This window comes from Salvelinus alpinus, chromosome 1 (assembly GCF_045679555.1).
Source record: "Salvelinus alpinus chromosome 1, SLU_Salpinus.1, whole genome shotgun sequence".
NCBI classification, from domain to species: domain Eukaryota; kingdom Metazoa; phylum Chordata; class Actinopteri; order Salmoniformes; family Salmonidae; genus Salvelinus; species Salvelinus alpinus.
In genome coordinates, this window is record NC_092086.1 from 16,495,231 (window position 1) to 16,517,439 (window position 22,209).

The 22,209-nt window shown below is 41.6% G+C and overlaps 2 protein-coding genes across 2 annotated transcripts; both read right to left on the reverse strand.

The window, feature by feature from the left end:
* Positions 1-923: 923 nt before the first annotated feature.
* LOC139570728 (GTPase IMAP family member 9) lies at positions 924-3,974 on the reverse strand. The gene is given in 5 exon segments (XM_071392865.1): positions 924-2,266; positions 2,269-2,388; positions 2,524-2,574; positions 3,409-3,440; positions 3,736-3,974. Coding segments are annotated over 4 exon segments (1,029 nt in total). The 5' UTR covers positions 3,425-3,440; positions 3,736-3,974; the 3' UTR covers positions 924-1,424.
* Positions 3,975-5,073: 1,099 nt separating this feature from the next.
* Positions 5,074-13,044, reverse strand: LOC139570737 (GTPase IMAP family member 9). The gene is made up of 2 exons (XM_071392875.1): positions 12,525-13,044; positions 5,074-10,530 (listed from the first exon to the last, which is right to left on the reverse strand). The coding sequence occupies exons 1-2, from the start codon at positions 12,743-12,745 to the stop codon at positions 9,741-9,743; spliced, it is 1,011 nt and encodes a 336-aa protein (XP_071248976.1). The 5' UTR covers positions 12,746-13,044; the 3' UTR covers positions 5,074-9,740.
* Positions 13,045-22,209: the final 9,165 nt, after the last annotated feature.

The following is a 22,209-nucleotide window of genomic DNA, read 5'->3' on the forward strand; positions in this document are numbered from 1 at the left end:
TAGCTCTGGTCCAGGGTGTGTTAGTGTGGCTTGCTAACGCTGAGCCATCCTGAAGGTTCACTAACACCCTGGACCAGAGCTAGCCCTGTAATAGCTAGTCTCGTCCACTAGCCGGCGCTGTCTCTCTGTACTGTATCAGTTGAGCCTGTGGATGAGACTATGTGGTGGCTAGCCTCCTCCCCAGCCTCAACTGCCACACACTGATACAGAGACAGAGGAGACAGAGAGAGAGATGAGAGAGAGGTACTGTACAGTACAGTATCAGTGGGTTCTGCAGCCAGAGATCCAGTAGTCATCGTGGAAGGCTGGACACCAGAGCCCTGCTAGAGTGGATTTGTGCAGCAGTGTAGGAGGTTAGCTGTGTAGCTGTTTAGCAGTGTAGGAGGTTAGCCGTGTAGCCGTTTAGCAGTGTAGGAGGTTAGCTGTGTAGCCGTTTAGCAGTGTAGGAGGTTAGCTGTGTAGCCGTTTAGCAGTGTAGGAGGTTAGCCGTGTAGCCGTTTAGCAGTGTAGGAGGTTAGCCGTGTAGCCGTTTAGCAGTGTAGGAGGTTAGCCGTGTAGCCGTTTAGCAGTGTAGGAGGTTAGCCGTGTAGCCGTTTAGCAGTGTAGGAGGTTAGCCGTGTAGCCGTTTAGCAGTGTAGGAGGTTAGCTGTGTAGCCGTTTAGCAGTGTAGGAGGTTAGCTGTGTAGCCGTTTAGCAGTGTAGGAGGTTAGCCGTGTAGCCGTGAAGGAGTGCTGGAGGGACGGCTGGTGGAAAGATGAAGTGGAATGTGTTTGAGAAGGAAGTGTTGAAGCTGAAAGAGCAAGTGAACCTTGGGAGACAGACTGGTCTCTCTTGATTGAACTGTCAGACTGTTCAGTACAGTAATGGAAGATCAGATATGTGCTTTAACACAATAAAAATACCGCAGGGAAGCAAAACGGGGATTTATTTTCAAAATAAGGGAATTTATTAGGCAAAATAGAGACATATACAGCAGCAGTAATATAAAATTAAAAATAACAATGTTCTTTCATAATTGGATTTAGAATTTATATTTACATACCTATTTAAATGTACACAGATTTATTGTGAATTCCAAAGACACTAGTACAAAGACAAAGACAACAGTACATTTAGAATGTGTTTAAATATTCCATCGTTAAAGGATCTCCCTCTATTCACCATTACGTATTTCAACAATGAATCTGGGTAAAATAACCTACTAGAAACCATCACCAGATCAGCAGCCAAAAATCAACAGCGTCTATTATCTACAAAACATACATCTCTGAATATTTTCTCACTGACAAATAAGATTCATTAGTGAACTGATTGGCCTCAGACTTCTACAAATCTGACAGTGGTGTTAAACTGTGCAGGAACGGCGTCAACATGACACAACCTGTTCAACTCTGCAGTGCATCATCGATGTAGGCAGCATTGTCTCAACGTCTATTCATTTGTGCAGCAGCGTTTGTGACGTAACCCCATGCCGCACTGGCAGCACCTCCTATGACACCCCCGACGACGGCACCTACAGTGGCTCCCACCGCCATACCCTCAAACCCCATGACCGCTCCACATAAAGCCCCGAGAGCTGCCCCTTTACCTACTGCAGCAGCATAGTCAACTGCTGTGAGAGTAAATCCCAGTACCTCGGAGATCTTCCTCTCAGCCTTCTCTCGGTTCTCTACTCTTATCCTCGTCTCAAACTGCAGCAGCTCCTTCTCAAGACCTTCACCTGTGTACCTGCTCTCCAGCTCCTTCCTCTTTGTCAGCATCTCTTTCTTTCTCGCTTTCATCATGAAACGCTCCTCTTTCTGGATTCTCTCCTCTGCTTCCTGGTATTGGTGATTGGAGTAGAATCTGCATCCGTTTTCCCTCAACATGTCGTCCATCTTCTCCAGGAGCTGTCTGGAAACCTTCTCGTCTCTCCGGGCCTTCCTCTCATTGAAGAGGTGATACCTTTGTCCACACTTCTCAATGAGCTCCCTGAAGTCTCTGTTAGTCTTGACTTTCTCCTCTAGAGCTGAATCCTCCTTCTCCTCCTCATGGCACACCACAACCATCATGTGGTTCAAGATGCTGTCCCCAAAATGCTTTGTGACCAGTTCCAGGATGCTTACTGCACTTGGTGAGATGTTGTTCAGGTCGAATGCAAAGAGAACGACGTAGGGACCAGGAGAGGACATACACACAGACATCTTGAACACTCTTCTCAGCTCTTTCTGGGATGCCTCATACTCAGAGAGGTTTGGAGTGTTGATCACATCTGACTCTCTGTAATGTCTGTAATGTTGCAGAGCTCATCCGCGAACACAACTGTCCCCAGAATGGAGTTCGCCAGAGAAAATTGACTGCGGCCACCTCTCCCAAAGAGAAGGACTCTAAACTCTGCATCGCCTGACACTGACAAACAAACACACACACACAACCAACAGTCAACAAAAGTACACAATTAGACCAGCATGCACCATTCTCTTGACCATCACAAGTATTTATTTATGTACAGATGAATACAAAACTAAAATGTATAGAACTCACAATAAAGGGGCTCATCCATGCTGCTCTTCCTCCTTCTTTTCGGTTTAGAACCTATGAAAACATGTTAAGTTATAGGCCTACTAAATTCACTGTATACCCATATCCCCTCCTGACATACCCCATATCCCCTCCTGACATACCCCATATCCCTTCCTGACATACCCCATATCCCCTCCTGACATACCCCATATCCCCTCCTGACATACCCCATATCCCTTCCTGACATTCCATACAATATACTTTACTGTCCATTTCCATGGAAAATTCATTTAGAGAAGTCAGCATACAAATACAGGAACACAACATATATAAATATAAAGTATATTATAAACTGGTTGGTTCGAGCCCTGAATGCTGATTGGCTGACAGCCGTGGTTTATCAGGCCGTACACCACGGGTATGACAAAACATTTATTTTTACTGCTCTAATTACTTTGGTAACCAGTTTATAATAGCAATAAGGCACCTTGGGGTTTGTGGTATATGGCTAGTATACCATGGCTAAGGGCTGTGTCCAGGCACTCCATGTTGTGTCGTGCCTAAGAACAGCCCTTAGCTGTAGTATATTACACCACACCTCCTCTGGCCTTATTGCTTAAATATACTTTATTGTTATTTACATGGAAATTAATTTAGAGAAGTCAGCGTACACAAACACAACACACTATAATACAGTATAACATACTATAATACCCAATATACTGCATACAGGCCTACTCAGAAATAACAATTGCAATATCCCACTGGGCACACATTGGTTGAATCAACGTTGAACCAAGGTGGAATAGACGTTGAATCAACGTTGAACCAAGGTAGAATAGACGTTGAATTGACGTCTGTGCCCAATGGAATCCAACAATGTATCAAATAAGGAATGATACTCACTCTCATTGGATGCCATAATTGTGCAGCTTAACCTATTAAAACAACAGTGTGTATATGGTTAATGTGGAGGAAATTAGTAGCCTGATAATTGGTGTGATCAGAACGTATATTTGAATTTCTCATACGGCTTTGGGTACAGGCCTATAATGGCACGACGCACCGTTTTGTACAGTTACTCTACACCGAAACCATCACAAGTACTTCACAGAAAGAAAAAAACATGACATATAACAATATACATAGGATAACTATAATAAAGTGGACAGGAATATTCAACCAATAGAAATAACTGTTTTACCGCAGGAATCATGTACGTCCATTACTTACGGAATTTGCAGACAGGAGAATTCTATGTCTTAATTTCTGTCGACGATGTCGTTCTGTCTTGCGCTCCGAAACTTTATTTATTCACACATGCTAAAATAACAAACTATATCGTTTATCGTTGCATACTAATCCAGTTCACGATATAATTTAAATGAGAAGATATAGACATATACAAATCTGATCAAATGTGTTTGAACTGCCAGAATGTTTACTTTATAATTTAGAGTCAAATCGAAAGTGATATCTATGGCTTACAGCAAATCAGGATGCATTACGGGTGCCCCGGATGTGCATAGTTGACTCATTTGAGACCATTCCATTGGTTCGGACTACACTCAAGCAAAAGGTAACTCACCAAATGTATGACACCTTGTTTTCTCCCTCAGGGCTCCAGAGTAGCCCAGCGGTCTAAGGCACTGCATCTCAGTGCAGGAGGCGTCATTACAGTCCCTGGTTCAAATCCAGGCTGTATTACATCCGGCTGTGATTGGGAGTCTCATAGGGCGGCGCACAATTTGTCCGGGGTAGTCCGTCATTGTAAATTAGAATTTGTTCTTAACTGACCTGCCCTGTTAAATAAAGGTTCACTAAAACATACAGTCTCACAGACAGGTAACCAGGAGAGACCGACTCCTTCGTTGCTAGGGAGTCAGTCTCACAGACAGGTAACCAGGAGAGACAGACTCTTATCACAGACGTTGTCTCTCCTGGTTGACCTGTCTGTGAGACTGACTACCTAGCAACGAAGGAGTCGGTCTCTCCTGGTTGACCTGTCTGTGAGACTGACTCCCTAGCAATGAAGGAGTCGGTCTTTCCTGGTTGACCTGTCTGTGAGACTGACTCCCTAGCAACGAAGGAGTCTGTCTCTCCTGGTTGACCTGTCTGTGAGACTGACTCCCTAGCAACGAAGGAGTCTGTCTCTCCTGGTTACCTGTCTGTGAGACTGACTCCCTAGCAACGAAGGAGTCTGTCTCTCCTGGTTACCTGTCTGTGAGACTGACTCCCTAGCAATGAAGGAGTCGGTCTCTCCTGGTTGACCTGTCTGTGAGACTGACTCCCTAGTAATGTTGAAATTGTCTGTCATGGGTTCTGCCCAATGATGTGTAAAAACACAACTGGTTCTGCCACACCGTGTGTAAAAACATAACTGGTTCTGCCACACCGTGTGTAAAACATAACTGGTTCTGCCACACCGTGTGTAAAAACATAACTGGTTCTGCCACACCGTGTGTAAAAACATAGTTGTTTCTGGCTGTATTATTATATTCTGGCTGTATTATTATAGTTTAGTATGTGGAAGATCAGATCTGTGCTTCAACACAATGAATATAGTACAACAAATGGCCAGGCAGTTTATTAGGAATTGAATGGAGATCCAGAAACCCCATAGGGATCTTACACTTTCACATCTTACAAAAACACTCCTAAATATCTACATTTTTGGATGGATTGTATGCATGTTTGGTATGACATTGTTGTAGCTCCCTACGACTTGGCGTGACATCTATTGGTATGACATAAACGTACCTGTATGAATCGCAAAGCCAACTTCAGCCTTCAGAAAGTATTAACACCCCTTGGATTGTTCTACATGTTGTTGTGTTACCGTCTGGATTTAGAATGGATTACATTGAGAGGTTGTGTCACTGGTCTAGACACAATACCCCATAATGTCAGAGTGGAATTAGGTTTTTCCACATTTTCACAAATTAATACAAAATTGAAAAGCTGAAATGTCTTGAGTCAAAATTATTCAAACCCTTTGTTATGGCAAGCCTAAATAATTTCAGGAGTAAATATTTGCTTAACAATTCACATAATAGGTTGTATAAGTCACTGTGTGCCGTAATAGTGGTTAATATGCTTTTTGGATGACTACCTCATCTCTGTACACAACACATACAATTATCTGTGAGGTCCCTAAATTGAGCAGTGAATTTTAGAGATTCAACCACAAAGACCAGGGAGGTTTTCCAAAGACACGCAAAGAAGGACACCTACTGGTAGAAAGGTAAATTTAAAAAAACAGACATTGAATATCCCTTTGAGCATGGTGAAGTTATTAATTACACTGTGGATAGTGTATCAATAAACTCAGTCACTACAAAGATACAGGCGTCCTTTCTAACTCAGTTGCCGGAGAGGAAGGAAACCGCTCAAGGATTTCACCATGAGGTCAATGATGACTTTAAAACAGTTACAGAGTTTAACGACTGTGATAGGAGAAAACTGAGGATGGATCAATAACATTGTAGTAGAACTGTCTAATGATAACATTAAGGTCTAATGATAACATTAAGGTCTAATGATAACATTAAGGTCTAATGATAACATGAAGGTCTAATGATAACATGAAGGTCTAATGATAACATGAAGGTCTAATGATAACATGAAGGTCTAATGATAACATGAAGGTCTAATGATAACATGAAGGTCTAATGATAACATTAAGGTCTAATGATAACATTAAGGTCTAATGATAACATTAAGGTCTAATGATAACATTAAGAGGCAAAAAATTAAGGCAATAGAGACAAAAGTATCAATGTATTCCGGTGATTCAAGATTTCTCTTGATTCCTCAATCATTCAACCTTGAAGGGCCTCGTTGAGGACCTGGATAATGTCTCCAGTTTCTCTAAAACCCAACTCTGATGAGTACACTATATTATGGATATATGTAACAGTATAACTTTAGTCCGTCCCCTCGGGCGCGAACCAGGAACCCTCTGCACACATCAACAACAGTCACCCACGAAGCATCATTACCCATCGCTCCACAAAGGCCGCGTCGGGGCGAGGGGACGGTCTAAAGTTAAACTGTTACATATAGTCTCTAAAAGATACAAACTTTAAATTGTCATTACAAGCATTTCGCTACATCTGCGAAACACGTGTATGTGACCAGTGAAATTTGATTTGATGAGGTCTCCCGGTTAAATAGGCAGACGGTGAAGTCCATGTGCTTGATGTACGTAACCCAGAAAAGTTTAGAGATCTTGTAACTATTAACTTTGATTGAAAACTTAGCAAAATAGATAGAATCTTGAAACTGTGGAAAGGGAAACACCTATCCATTTATGGGAAGAGTTGCTGATTTATTATGTAGTGATATTACAGTTTATATATTTAATCATGGCTCTAGCAGGAAAGTCAAACGTGTTTGACAGCAATACCATAAGAAATTCAAATAGATTGGGAACAGGTTTTTCTGAACGAGTCTAAGAACTGACATTTTAAAAAACAATTGACACATCAATCTGTTCATTTCAATTGAAGCTATTATATACAGTAAAATACTTGCTACAAAAAGAATGCTCAATATATGCTGCCCTACCAAGCAAAAGGCAGTAACTGCTGATTTGGTCGAAAATGAGTTCATGTCATTTTTTTCTACATTAAATACACGCTTAATCATGTGGACAAATGGGGGTCATATGGGGGCCAAATGGGGGTCATATTAGCAGTAATTGTACTAGGTTACTGTGAAACCAAGGTAAATAAAATACATTTTTCTCAGTTCCACACTATGAGCAGTTGCTGCCTTTCTGCTTGGTAGGGCAGTATGGGGCACTGAACAGTCAGCCTTGTGCAGACTGCCACAAGGAAACACAACCAATAAAACATATCTTCTGGTCCTGTCCATCGGTGGCTCGCTTTTGGAGTCAGGTCCAGGAATGGTTGTTACGTCATAGTATCAGGGTTCAGATGGACCTGCAAACTGTATTGTTAGGGGCTCTGAAAAACCACCATCAGTCAATGGGAAATATTATAATTCTCTGGGGTAAAGTATTGATTTTTAGGGCAATATCGGTAGAAATGTTACAAATAGGAAGGTTCAGGATCCTCGTAAGACGTCACAGTAAAATGGAGGGATGTATTGCTAAAGGAAATAGCTAAATGGCATTATTCTGGGAAATATGAGTTAATCTGTGGACGTCGGAGGGTTGGAGTTAACATCAGAATGAATGGTGGGTTGGCTGCTGTGGGTGAAAATCCAGCACTTGAAGAAAGAGGAAATGAGGAATATATGTATAATTATTTAACTACAGGTACCGCAGATGTGAGCAAAAAAAATATTTAAAAAATAAGGGGGATTGGAAATTTTGCAAACAATTAAATTGATAAAACTTACAATCTATCTGCAATATTAAAGATGATCTACCCCCCAAAACAAATAAATAAACAAACAACAACATTGTAGTTACTCCACCATACTAACCTAAATGACAGAGTGAACATAAGGACGCCTATACAGAATAAAAAATATTCCAAAACATGCATCCTGTTTGCAACAAGGCACTAAGGTAAAAATGCAAAAAACGTTGCAACGAAATGTACTTTATGTCCTGAATACAAAGCGTTATGTTTGGGGGAAATCCAACCCCACACTGAGTACCACTCTTTATATTTTCAAGCATGGTGGTGGCTGCATCATGTTAAGAGTATGCTTGTCATCGGCAAGGACTAGGGAGTTTTTTGGGGGATAAAAATAAATGGAATAGAGCTAAGCACAGGTACAATCTTAGAGGAAAACCTTGTTCAGTTTGCTTTCCAACAGACACAGAGAGAAAAATTCACCTTTCAGCAGGACAATAGCCTTAAAAACAAGGCCAAAAAATCACTGGAGTTGTTTACCAAAATTACATAGACTGTTCCTGAGTGGCCTAGTTATAGTTTTGACTTAAATATTCTTGAAAATCTATGACAAGGGGGTTGAATAATTAAATAATCTATTAGTGTTTCATATTTCATAATTTCTTTACAATTGTTAGATTTTTTTCTTCCACTTTAACATTACAGAGTATTTTGTGTAGATCGTTGACAATAAATTACAATTAAATCAATTTTAATCCCACCTTGTTACACAACAAAGTGTGGAAAAAAGTCAAGGGGTGTGAATTCTTTCTGAAGGCACTATAGCGGTCTACTGAATATATAACCTCAACCTGTCCATATAGCAGTCTACTGAATAAATAACCTCAACCTGTCCATATAGCGGTCTACTGAATATATAGCCTCAACCTGTCCATATAGCAGTCTACTGAATATATAGCCTCAACCTGTCCATATAGCAGTCTACTGAATAAATAGCCTCAACCTGTCCATATAGCAGTCTACTGAATAAATAACCTCAACCTGTCCATATAGCAGTCTACTGAATAAATAACCTTAACCTGTCCATATAGCAGTCTACTGAATATATAGCCTCAACCTGTCCATATAGCAGTCTACTGAATAAATAGCCTCAACCTGTCCATATAGCAGTCTACTGAATATATAGCCTCAACCTGTCCATATAGCAGTCTACTGAATAAATAGCCTCAACCTGTCCATATAGCAGTCTACTGAATAAATAACCTCAACCTGTCCATATAGCAGCCTACTGAATATATAGCCTCAACCTGTCCATATAGCAGTCTACTGAATAAATAGCCTCAACCTGTCCATATAGCAGTCTACTGAATATATAGCCTCAACCTGTCCATATAGCAGTCTACTGAATATATAACCTCAACCTGTCCATATAGCAGTCTACTGAATATATAACCTCAACCTGTCCATATAGCAGTCTACTGAATATATAACCTCAACCTGTCCATATAGCAGTCTACTGAATATATAACCTCATGGTAAAGTATAACTATTTCAAGTGAACCTATATCTACTCAGTATAATCCTAAAATACTACCTCGACTTGCGATAAGAGTTAAGAGGATATTCTCTATACAGGTACACACACATACTGTTGCTAGGTAACTAGTACTTGAAAACTCGTAGAGAGATGACAAAGCATCAGAATGAACCAATAGGAATCTCTACGCAAATAACTTATGTTAATGTTCACTCCTAGGTTCCGAGTTCCCGTCACGAATGCAGCATATTTGTAGCAGTGGTTTAGAGTTGAGTCAGATAGAAAGACCATCTATCACACAATCAGTACCAGTTCCAGTAACTACTACCTGTGTGTTCCTCCTGGTTCCAGTCATAAACACTTCCTCCAGGTCAGGAACGTGGTGGTCTGTAGAAGCGGTTGATGAAAACCGTGTTGAAGTTAGTAGCGTGTGGTCCCACTCTGTCCTCCAGGTGTTCTATCGCTACCTGGGCCGTCCCACCCGCCGACCCGCCCATCAACCCTCCGAAAGCCCCTCCCATCGTCATCCCCATCGCCCCCGCCACCGCCCCCATCGCCATCCCCATGGCGGCCCCCGCGGCCAGCCCCAACCCCGCCCCTACGGCGAGCGACGTCCTCAACCATCCGTTGTCCATCTCGGCTTTAGCCCTGATCTCTGCTCCCACGCTGTTGTTGTAGGCGTCCATCTGCCAGCGCAGCGCCTCCCCCCGGTACTGCCGCTCCAGCTCCCTCCACGCCTCCTCCGTCTCCGCCGCCCTCTTCTTCAGCAGTTTCCTCTCTTCCTTCCTCACGCTCTCCTCCGCCTGCCCGTAAGAGCGGCTGGTGTAGTGCTGCCCGCCCAGGGTCGCCAGCATCTGTTCAATCTTCTGGACGAGCTCCTTGTCTCGAGAACGGTCCCTCCAGTTCTTGTTGAAGACGTGGTAGCGCCCGCCGCACTGCTCGATGAGCTCCCGGATGTGCCAGTCGGTGCTGACCCGGTTCTCCAGGGCCAGAATGTCTACGTCCCCCTCGTAGGCCAGGAGGACTATGGTGTGGGAAAGTGCATCTTCACCGAAACGCTTCACCATCAGCTTGGGCGTCTTGACGTCGTTGGGGCAGATCTGCTCCAGGTCAAAGGCCATGAGCAGGGCGTGAGGGCCAGGGGCTGACAGACACTTGCACCTAAATTAAATAAAATGTTATTTACAGTGTTATATCACATGAAAAGGCTGCAAAACACCTTACGGAAAAGGTGCAGCCTAAACGCCTACAATTTCACCTGCAGGGAGACAATACAGCGACTACAATCAAGAAAGAACAATATGTTTTTATTGTGTTGTGTTGTATTGTATTGTGTTGTATTGTATTGTGTTGTATTGTATTATCTTGTATTGTACTGTGTTGTATTGTATTGTGTTGTATTGTATTATCTTGTATTGTACTGTGTTGTATTGTATTGTGTTGTGTTGTATTGTGTTGTATTGTATTATCTTGTATTGTACTGTGTTGTATTGTATTGTATTGTATTATCTTGTATTGTACTGTGTTGTATTGTGTTGTATTGTATTATCTTGTATTGTGTTGTGTTGTATTATCTTGTATTGTATTATCTTGTATTGTACTGTGTTGTATTGTATTATCTTGTATTGTATTGTGTTGTATTGTGTTGTGTTGTATTGTGTTGTATTGTATTATCTTGTATTGTGTTGTGTTGTATTATTGTATTGTATTGTGTTGTATTGTACTGTGTTGTATTGTGTTGTATTGTATTGTATTGTGTTATATTGTGTTGTGTTGTATTGTGTTGTATTGTGTTGTATCGTAGTGTACTGTATTGGGTTGTGTTGTATTGTATTGTGTTTTGTTGTATTTTTGTCTAATATGTCACTATTTATGATGGACTTCTGGACCTCTGTAGCTCAGTTGGTAGAGTTGTATTGTGTTGTGTTGTATTGTGTTGTATTTTTGTCTAATATGTCACTATTTATGATGGACTTCTGGACCTCTGTAGCTCAGTTGGTAGAGTTGTATTGTGTTGTGTTGTATTGTGTTGTATTGTTGTCTAATATGTCACTATTTATGATGGACTTCTGGACCTCTGTAGCTCAGTTGGTAGAGTTGTATTGTGTTGTGTTGTATTGTGTTGTATTTTTGTCTAATATGTCACTATTTATGATGGACTTCTGGACCGCTGTAGCTCAGTTGGTAGAGTTGTATTGTGTTGTGTTGTATTGTGTTGTATTGTTGTCTAATATGTCACTATTTATGATGGACTTCTGGACCTCTGCAGCTCAGTTGGTAGAGTTGTATTGTGTTGTGTTGTATTGTTGTCTAATATGTCACTATTTATGATGGACTTCTGGACCTCTGTAGCTCAGTTGGTAGAGTTGTATTGTGTTGTGTTGTATTGTTGTCTAATATGTCACTATTTATGATGGACTTCTGGACCTCTGTAGCTCAGTTGGTAGAGTTGTATTGTATTGTGTTGTATTGTTGTCTAATATGTCACTATTTATGATGGACTTCTGGACCTCTGCAGCTCAGTTGGTAGAGTTGTATTGTGTTGTGTTGTATTGTTGTCTAATATGTCACTATTTATGATGGACTTCTGGACCTCTGTAGCTCAGTTGGTAGAGTTGTATTGTGTTGTGTTGTATTGTTGTCTAATATGTCACTATTTATGATGGACTTCTGGACCTCTGTAGCTCAGTTGGTAGAGTTGTATTGTGTTGTGTTCTATTGTTGTCTAATATGTCACTGTTTATGATGGACGTCTGGACCTCTGTAGCTCAGGTGGGAGAGCATGGCTCGTGCAACACCAGAACTGTTAGATTCCCAGGACCACTCACATGTGAGATGTCTGCATACATGACTGTAAGTGGCTTTGGATAAAAGTCTCTGCTAAATGCCATGTAGTATTAATATATTACATTTATCATTTCTTCAGTTTCTGTCAACTGTGAGCAAGGACCGATCATGTTAAAGTTAAAGTCACCTCTTCTTATGCGTACGTAAGTTGACACTACAGAATACATGACACAGAAGAGCATAGACACAGAACCAAAAGACACAGAAGAGCATAGACACAGAACCAAAACACACAGAAGAGCATAGACACAGAACCAAAACACACAGAAGAGCATAGACACAGAACCAAAACACAACATTACGGCCACCTCTTCATCTCTGTCTTCATCTTGGTGCGGGACAGGTGCTTCCCGTAGAGGTTGGGTCCGTTGACCACAGCAACACGCGTCCCGGCCACGTCCCCCAGGTTCTTCCTGCTCTGGACGATGCTGGTGACGTCCTTGGAGAACTCCTCCCGCCCCAGGATAGAGTTGGTCAGGGAGAACTGAGACGGTCCACTGGACCCCACCACCAGGATCCTCAACTCCATGTCAGTGGACTGAGCTTCCGGGACAACAAAGACCGTTTGATGGTTAACAGTTATGGAAAGGTTTATACTAAGGTCAGTTAAAGATCCTTCTAACCACGTATCAGTGTCCGGAGAAGATCATGATGTTTTCATCATGCTAAGACCATTTGATCATCAACAGCTATGGAAAGGTAAGTCAGACCACATATTAGCACATGTTGCCGGGACAACAAAGACCAACAAAATATTCCTTTACCTTTCATCAACTATTATCACTATCACAGCTATGTCGACGTCTCTTTACTGAGAAACAAAAAAGTCAAAAATATCATTGGATTTTGGACAAAAATTTCATTGGATAAAGACCATTAGATTCTGAACAACAGGGTTGTGGTCAATTCAGGAAGCAAACTGAATTTACAATTCAATAATAAAGAAAGGTCATCTATTTTCAATGACATCAATAAACTAAACTAAGTAGAAGCTATTTATTTTAAAAAGTTCAAATGAATTTATTTTAAATTCAAATCACCTCCAGAATTGCATTCCTATTCAAATTGACCCCAACCCTGTTCAACAGTTAAAAATACCATTCTAATTGACCACAGCCCTGTTTAACAGCTAAACAGACCATTCTAATTGACCACAACCCTGTTTAACAGCTAAACAGACCATTCTAATTGACCACAGCCCTGTTTAACAGCTAAACAGACCATTCTAATTGACCACAACCCTGTTTAACAGCTAAACAGACCATTCTAATTGACCACAGCTCTGTTTAACAGCTAAACAGACCATTCTAATTGACCACAGCCCTGTTTAACAGCTAAACAGACCATTCTAATTGACCACAGCCCTGTTTAACAGCTAAAAAGACCATTCTAATTGACCACAGCCCTGTTTAACAGCTAAACAGACCATTCTAATTGACCACAGCCCTGTTTAACAGCTAAACAGACCATTCTAATTGACCACAGCCCTGTTTAACAGCTAAACAGACCATTCTAATTGACCACAGCCCTGTTTAACAGCTAAAAATACCATTCTAATTGACCACAGCCCTGTTTAACAGCTAAAAAGACCATTCTAATTGACCACAGCCCTGTTTAACAGCTAAACAGACCATTCTAATTGACCACAGCCCTGTTTAACAGCTAAACAGACCATTCTAATTGACCACAGCCCTGTTTAACAGCTAACAATACCATTCTAATTGACCACAGCCCTGTTTAACAGCTAAAAATACCATTCTAATTGACCACAGCCCTGTTTAACAGTTAAACAGACCATTCTAATTGACCACAGCCCTGTTTAACAGCTTAAAATACCATTCTAATTGACCACAGCCCTGTTAACAGCTAAACAGACCAGTCAGACCACAGCCCTGTTTAACAGTTAAACAGACCAGTCAGACCACAGCCCTGTTAACAGCTAAACAGACCAGTCAGACCAAAGCCCTGTTAACAGCTAAACAGACCAGTCAGACCACAGCCCTGTTAACAGTTAAACAGACCAGTCAGACCACAGCCCTGTTAACAGTTAAACAGACCAGTCAGACTACAGCCCTGTTAACAGTTAAACAGACCAGTCAGACCACAGCCCTGTTAACAGTTAAACAGACCAGTCAGACCACAGCCCTGTTAACAGTTAAACAGACCAGTCAAACCACGCATCAGTGGGATGCTGCTGGAACAACAAACAAGAATGATCATGAATCATCACAATACTGTACAATAATTCAACCTTATGTATATGTACAAATAAATAAAAAGTTACAAAAAACAAAGATGCCCAAAATAGTGTATTTATCACTTAAGGTGATAAATCACTCTCCTTTACATCTGCATAGGGAATAAGTTGCCATTTGTTGCCATTTGGGACATAGCCAGAGATCAACATAGAGACCAATTCATAGAGGTTTCCAACAACACAAAAGTATAGGTTAGTGTTTTGGTCAAACATGGACCTTTTATACACGTTTATACCCTGACATTTAACACGCTTATGGCTCACAGCAGCATTACAGTCGAGTAAGGAAGCCTTGTCCCAACCAGAACAGCCTGCAGGGCTGTTTCCCCTGTTTCTGTAGCGTGAGGCAGCCTGATGGACCCCTGGACACCCCCTGGACAGGACGCTGGGGTCACAGTAAAAAGGATTCATACATACTGTACATTTCACTGAAAAGTCACCCTTGGATTAACTGCCTACTATATGACAGTCATAAACGATACTTACATTATTCTGTTCAAAAACTCAATCTCCTGCCTCCTGTGGCTGTGGTTGTGACTGTCCATCTCTCCCAGGCTGTTAATGGTACAGACAGAGAAACACTCCAGGACAGCTCTTCCACAGGCCAGGTTGTAGCTCTGCAGAGATGCACTGCCTCCAGCACTCCTTCACGGCTACACGGCTAACCTCCTACACTGCCTCACAAATCCACTCTAGCAGGGCTCTGGTGTCCAGCCTTCCACGATGACTACTGGATCTCTGGCTGCAGAACCCACTGTACTGTACAGTATCTCTCTCTCATATCTCTCTCTCTCTCTCATCTCACTCATCTCTCTCTCTCTCTCTCTCTCACTCTCTCATCTCTCTATCTCTCCCCCCCCCCCCTTTGGCTCCATGGATTTGGATAGATACTGTACATCATCCCTCCATTCTCTCCCTCTTTCTCTTCCTCGCTTCTCTCCCTCTGTCCTCATTGATCGTCCTCTCAGCTGATTTCATATTAGGTGGAAAATGCCCTCAGGTCAGGAGCCAGCTAAAATAAGAACAGTACTGTCAAACACACACACACACACACACACACACACACACACTGCAGCACAAATTTACTCATCCCTTTTTTTTATTTTGCCTTACTGTCAAATTTAAAGGTAGACTCAGCACTAAGGAGCCCTTAGAAGAGTGTGTGAAAAGTAGTGTGAAAAGAGTGTTCACTTATTTTGACAAGGGCCCGTAGGTCTCTAGTCAAAAGTAGTGCACTATATAGGGAATAGGGTGCCATTTTGGTTAAAAGTAGTGCACTATAAAGGGAATAGGGTGTCACTGGGAACACGTAGCGTATGTACTGAGAGGCTGCTGCATAAGTCAGCATCAGCTGTCCCGTTGCTGCAGGAGAGACAAGAGAACCTGTCATATCGCTGAGTCTCAGTTTAAATGAAAAGATACGTCATGTAGTCCCAGTGGAAACAGTAGAGAACCTGTCATATCGCTGAGTCTCAGTTTAAATGAAAAGATACGTCATGTAGTCCCAGTGGAAACAGTAGAGAACCTGCCATATCGCTGAGTCTCAGTTTAAATTAAAAGATACGTCATGTAGTCCCAGTGGAAACAGTAGAGAACCTGTCTCTTCAACGTAACAGTGGGTGGATAATGTGGGTGGATAATGTGGGTGGATAATGTGGGTGGATAATGTGGGTGGATAATGTGGGTGGATAATCTGGGTGGATAATCTGGGTGGATAATGTGGGTGGTTAATGACTCAGCCAATTAACTCAGATTAGTCAACACACAGTGTTCTGAATCAGAATGTTTGTTCATTTGTTCTAAGACATATATATATACTATATACATGTATATATATATGGCACTGTCACTGAGTCTACAGTAAATATATATGGCACTGTCACTGAGTCTACAGTAAATATATATGGCACTGTCACTGAGTCTACAGTAGATATATATGGCACTGTCACTGAGTCTACAGTAGATATATATGGCACTGTCACTGAGTCTACAGTAAATATATATGGCACTGTCACTGAGTCTACAGTAAATATATATGGCACTGTCACTGAGTCTACAGTAAATATATATGGCACTGTCACTGAGTCTACAGTAGATATATATGGCACTGTCACTGAGTCTACAGTAGATATATATGATACTGTCACTGAGTCTACAGTAAATCTATATGGCACTGTCACTGAGTCTACAGTAGATATATATGGCACTGTCACTGAGTCTACAGTAGATACATATGGCACTGTCACTGAGTCTACAGTAAATATATATGGCACTGCCACTGAGTCTACAGTAAATATATATGGCACTGCCACTGAGTCTACAGTAGATATCTGTACAGTACCAGTCAAAAGTTTGGACACATCTACTCATTCAAGGGTTTTTATTTATGTTTACTATATTCTACATTGTAGAATAATAGTGAAGATATCGAAACTATGAAATTACACATATGGAATCATGTAGTAACCAAAAAAGTGTTAAACAAATCAAAATATATTTTCTATTTGAGATTCTTCAAAGTCACCACCATTTGCCTTGAAGACAGCTTTTCACACTCTTGGCATTCTCTCAACCAACTTCAGGTATGCATTTCAATTAACAGGTGTACCTTGTTAAAGATCATTTGTGGAATTTCTTTCCTTCTTAATGCGTTTGAGCCAATCAGTTGTGTTGTGACAAGGTAGGGGTTGTATACAGAAGATAGCTCTATTTGGTAACAGACTAAGTCCATATTATGGCAAGAACAGCTAAAGTAAGCAAAGAGAAATGACAGTCCATCATTACTTTAAGACATGAAGGTCAGTCAATCCGTAACATTTCAAGAAATTTGAACGTTTCGTCAAGTGCCGTTGCAAAAACCATCAAGTGCTACGATGAAACTGGTTCTGATGAGGACCGCCACAGGAAAGGAAGAGCCAGAGTTACTTCTGCTGAAGAGGATAAGTTAATTAGAGTTAACTGCACCTCAAATTGCAGCCCAAAATAAATGCTTTACAGATTTCAAGTAACAGACCCATCTCAACATTAACTGTTCAGAGGAGACTGTGTGAATCAGGCCTTTCATGGTCGAATTGCTGCAAAGAAACCACTACTAAAGGACACCAATAAGAGGAAGAGACTTGCTTGGGCCAAGAAACACGAGCAATGGACATTAGACAGATGAAAATCTTTCCTTTGGACTAATGAGTCCAAATTTTTTATTTTTGGTTCCAACCGCCGTGTCTTGTGAGATGCAGAGTAGTTGAACGGATGATCTCCGCATGTGTGGTTCCACAGAAACACTACAGACCCTACAGATCTGCAATCAGAGGGCAAGGGTCAGAGTTACGCAAAGGGAGGGGAGCACTTTGGGAACAGCTTGATTGGTTTGCATGACTGAATTCACCGGTGACATGTTGTCATATCCAAAGCCACTGAGTCTACAGTCAGTAGTGTTTCTATGGAGCATCCTCCGTAGAGCCAGAGTGTGGTTCATTCAGAGATCAATGTTATGTCAGGAGAGCATTTGGTTGGCATGACTGAATTCACCTGTGACACATATGCATGTTGTCATATCCGATATCGACGGCTAAAACGTAGCGTGAGGGAGAATGATGGCCTGATTATGTCTGGCTTATGCAATGATATATGTAATTGTCCTACTTTAGACCAAACATTCATTCGGCACACCTGATTTAAGCTTTTATTACTCTTTATGTAGTAGTATAATTGTATCACCATTTACGTAGTAGTATAATTGTATCACACTTTACGTAGTAGTATGATTGTATTACTCTTTACGTAGTAGTAGTAGTATAATTGTATCACCATTTACGTAGTAGTAGTAGGATTTTATCACACTTTACGTAGTAGTAGTAGGATTTTATCACCCTTTACGTAGTAGGATTTTGCTTACAAATCTATGTAGGGCTCAATCAATGAATCAAATGTATTTTTTAAAGCCCTTTTTACATCAGCAGTTGTCACACAGTCCTTTACAGATACCCAGCCTAAACCCCCAAGAGCTTTACAGATACCCAGCCTAAACCCCCAAGAGCTTTACAGATACCCAGCCTAAACCCCCAAAGAGCAAGCATTGCAGATACAGATGCACAGTGGCTTTATGAATGCTCCATGAGGCCTTTATGAATGTTCTATGAAGCCTTTATGAATGCTCTATGAAGCCTGTACAGGTTGTTGCTTGTTTAAAGTGTGACCTACTGTACAAAACATCTTTATACAGTATAGCAGCTTAGATCATTAAACTCCTCTAGAGGTCAATCAGTTGAACAGAAAGATTGAATCCCCGAGCTGACGAGGTAAAAATGTCGTTCTGTCCCTGTCCCCCACTGTTCCTAGACCGTCATTGAAAATAAGAATTTGTTCTTCACTGACCTGCCTAGTTAAATAAAAGTAAAATAAAAAATAAAAATAGTATAGCAGCTTAGATCATTAAACTCCTCTAGAGGTTAAACAGTATAGCAGCTTAGATCATTAAACTCCACTAGAGGTTAAACAGTTAAACAGTATAGCAGCTTAGATCATTAAACTCCACTAGAGGTTAAACAGTATAGCAGCTTAGATCATTAAACTCCTCTAGAGGTCATTCAGATAAACAGTATAGCAGCTTAGATCATTAAACTCCACTAGAGGTTAAACAGTATAGCAGCTTAGATCATTAAACTCCTCTAGAGGTTAAACAGTTAAACAGTATAGCAGCTTAGATCATTAAACTCCACTAGAGGTTAAACAGTATAGCAGCTTAGATCATTAAACTCCTCTAGAGGTTAAACAGTTAAACAGTATAGCAGCTTAGATCATTAAACTCCACTAGAGGTTAAACAGTATAGCAGCTTAGATCATTAAACTCCTCTAGAGGTCATTCAGATAAACAGTATAGCAGCTTAGATCATTAAACTCCACTAGAGGTTAAACAGTGTAGCAGCTTAGATCATTAAACTCCTCTAGAGGTTAAACAGTATAGCAGCTTAGATCATTAAACTCCTCTAGAGGTTAAACAGTATAGCAGCTTAGATCATTAAACTCCTCTAGAGGTTAAACAGTATAGCAGCTTAGATCATTAAACTCCTCTAGAGGTCATTCAGATAAACAGTATAGCAGCTTAGATCATTAAACTCCACTAGAGGTTAAACAGTGTAGCAGCTTAGATCATTAAACTCCTCTAGAGGTTAAACAGTATAGCAGCTTAGATCATTAAACTCCTCTAGAGGTTAAACAGTATAGCAGCTTAGATCATTAAACTCCTCTAGAGGTTAAACAGTATAGCAGCTTAGATCATTAAACTCCTCTAGAGGTTAAACAGTATAGCAGCTTAGATCATTAAACTCCACTAGAGGTCAATCAGTTGAACTGTACCAGTATCAAATCAAATCAAAATGAAATGCTTACTTACAAGCCCTTAACCAACAATCCAACAATGCAGTTCTAATCAAGACAACTAGTCTGGGTGGTCATTTGATTCATTGTTCCGCAGACTTATGGCTTGAGGGTAGAAGATGTTAAGGAGCCTTTTGGACCTAGACTTGGCGCTCCGGTACCACTTGGGTGACTGGAATCTTTGACCATTTTTTGGGCCTTCCTCTGACACCGCCTAGTATATAGGTCCTGGATGGCAGGAAGCTTGGCCCCAGTGATGTACTGGGCCGTACGCACAACCCTCTGTAGCGCCTTACGGTTAGATGGCGAACAGTTGCCATAGCAGGCCGTGATGCAAATGGTCAAGATGCTCTCGATGGTGCAGCTGTAGAACTTTTTGAAGATCTGGGGATCCATGTCAAATCTTTTTAGTCTCCTGAAGGGGAAAAGGCATTGTTGTGCCCTCTTCACAACTTTCTTGGTGTGTTTGGACTATGATTGTTTTTTGGTGATGTGGACACCAAGGAACTTGAAACTCTCGACCCGCTCCACTACCACAATGTCAATGGGGGCCTGTTCGGCCCTCCTTTTCCTGTAGTCCACGATCATCTCCTTTGTCTTGATCACGTTGAGGAGAGGTTGTTGTCCTGGCACCACACTGCCAAGGCTCTGACATCCTTTCCTACAGGCTGTTTCATTGATGTCGGTGATCAGGCTTACCACTGTTGTGTCGTCAGCAAACTTAATGATGGAGTTGGAGTCGTGCTTGGCCACACAGTTGTGGGTGAACAGGGAGTACAGGAGGGGACTGAGCACCCACCCCTTAGGGACCCCCGTGTTGACAATCAGTGTGGCAGATGTGTTGTTGCCTACCCTCACCACCTGGGGGCGGCCCGTCAGGAAGTCCAGGATCCAGTTGCAGAGGGAGGTGTTTAGTCCTAAGGTCCTTAGCTTAGTGATGAGCTTTGAGGGCACTATGGTGTTGAACGCTGAGCTGTAGTCAATGAATAGCATTCTCACATAAGTGTTCCTTTTGTCCAGGTGGGAAAGGGCAGTGTGGAGTGCGATTGAGATCGCGTCATCTGTGGATCTGCTTGAGCGGTATGCAAATTGGAGTGGGTCTAGTGTTTCCGCCATGATGGTGTTGATGTGAGCCATGACCAGCCTTTCAAAGCACTTCATGGCCACCGACGTGAGTGCTATGGAGCAGTAGTCATTTAGCCAAGTTATCCAGACTAACAGAACAGTGAACAGAACAGCAGACAGTTCTACATCAGGAGCGACAGATCAATAGCTCAGAGTTGTTCCTTCATGTCTACCGACGTGAGTGCTACGGGGCGGTAGTCATTTAGCCAGGTTATCCAGACTAACAGAACAGCAGACAGTTCTACATCAGGAGTGACAGATCAATAGCTCATTATCTACTGTAGCCATAGTCTATGGACAAGTCATAAATTCTACCCTATTCCCTATATAGTGGACTACTTTTGACCAAGGCCCATTGTCCTAAATGGCACCCAATGGGCCCTGGTCAAAAGTAGTACACTTGATTGGGAATAGGGTGTCATTTGTGACGCAGACCTATGTTTGATCCTGTGAGAAGAACAGGGTCATAAATGATAGGCCTGTCTCTATTGATTGACAGAGCTATGTTTGATCCTGTGAGGAGAACAGGATCATAAATGACAGGCCTGTCTCTATTGATTGACAGAGCTATGTTTGATCCTGTGCGAAGAACAGGGTCATAAATGATAGGCCTGTCTCTATTGATTGGCAGACCTATGTTTGATCCTGTGAGAAGAACAGGGTCATAAATGATAGGCCTGTCTCTATTGATTGGCAGACCTATGTTTGATCCTGTGAGAAGAACAGGGTCATAAATGATAAGCCTGTCTCTATTGATTGGCAGACCTATGTTTGATCCTGTGAGAAGAACAGGGTCATAAATGATAGGCCTGTCTCTATTGATTGACAGACCTATGTTTGATCCTGTGAGGAGAACAGGATCATAAATGACAGGCCTGTCTCTATTGATTGGCAGATCTATGTTTGATCCTGTGAGAAGAACAGGGTCATAAATGATAGGCCTGTCTCTATTGATTGGCAGAGCTATGTTTGATCCTGTGAGAAGAACAGGGTCATAAATGATAGGCCTGTCTCTATTGATTGGCAGATCTATGTTTGATCCTGTGAGAAGAACAGGGTCATAAATGATAGGCCTGTCTCTATTGATTGGCAGAGCTATGTTTGATCCTGTGAGAAGAACAGGGTCATAAATGACAGGCCTGTCTCTATTGATTGACAGACCGATCTCAACAATGTTGGCGGGTGCCTTCAGTGTGTTCTAAAAGTATGTGGAAATAGAAATAGATGTTTCCATA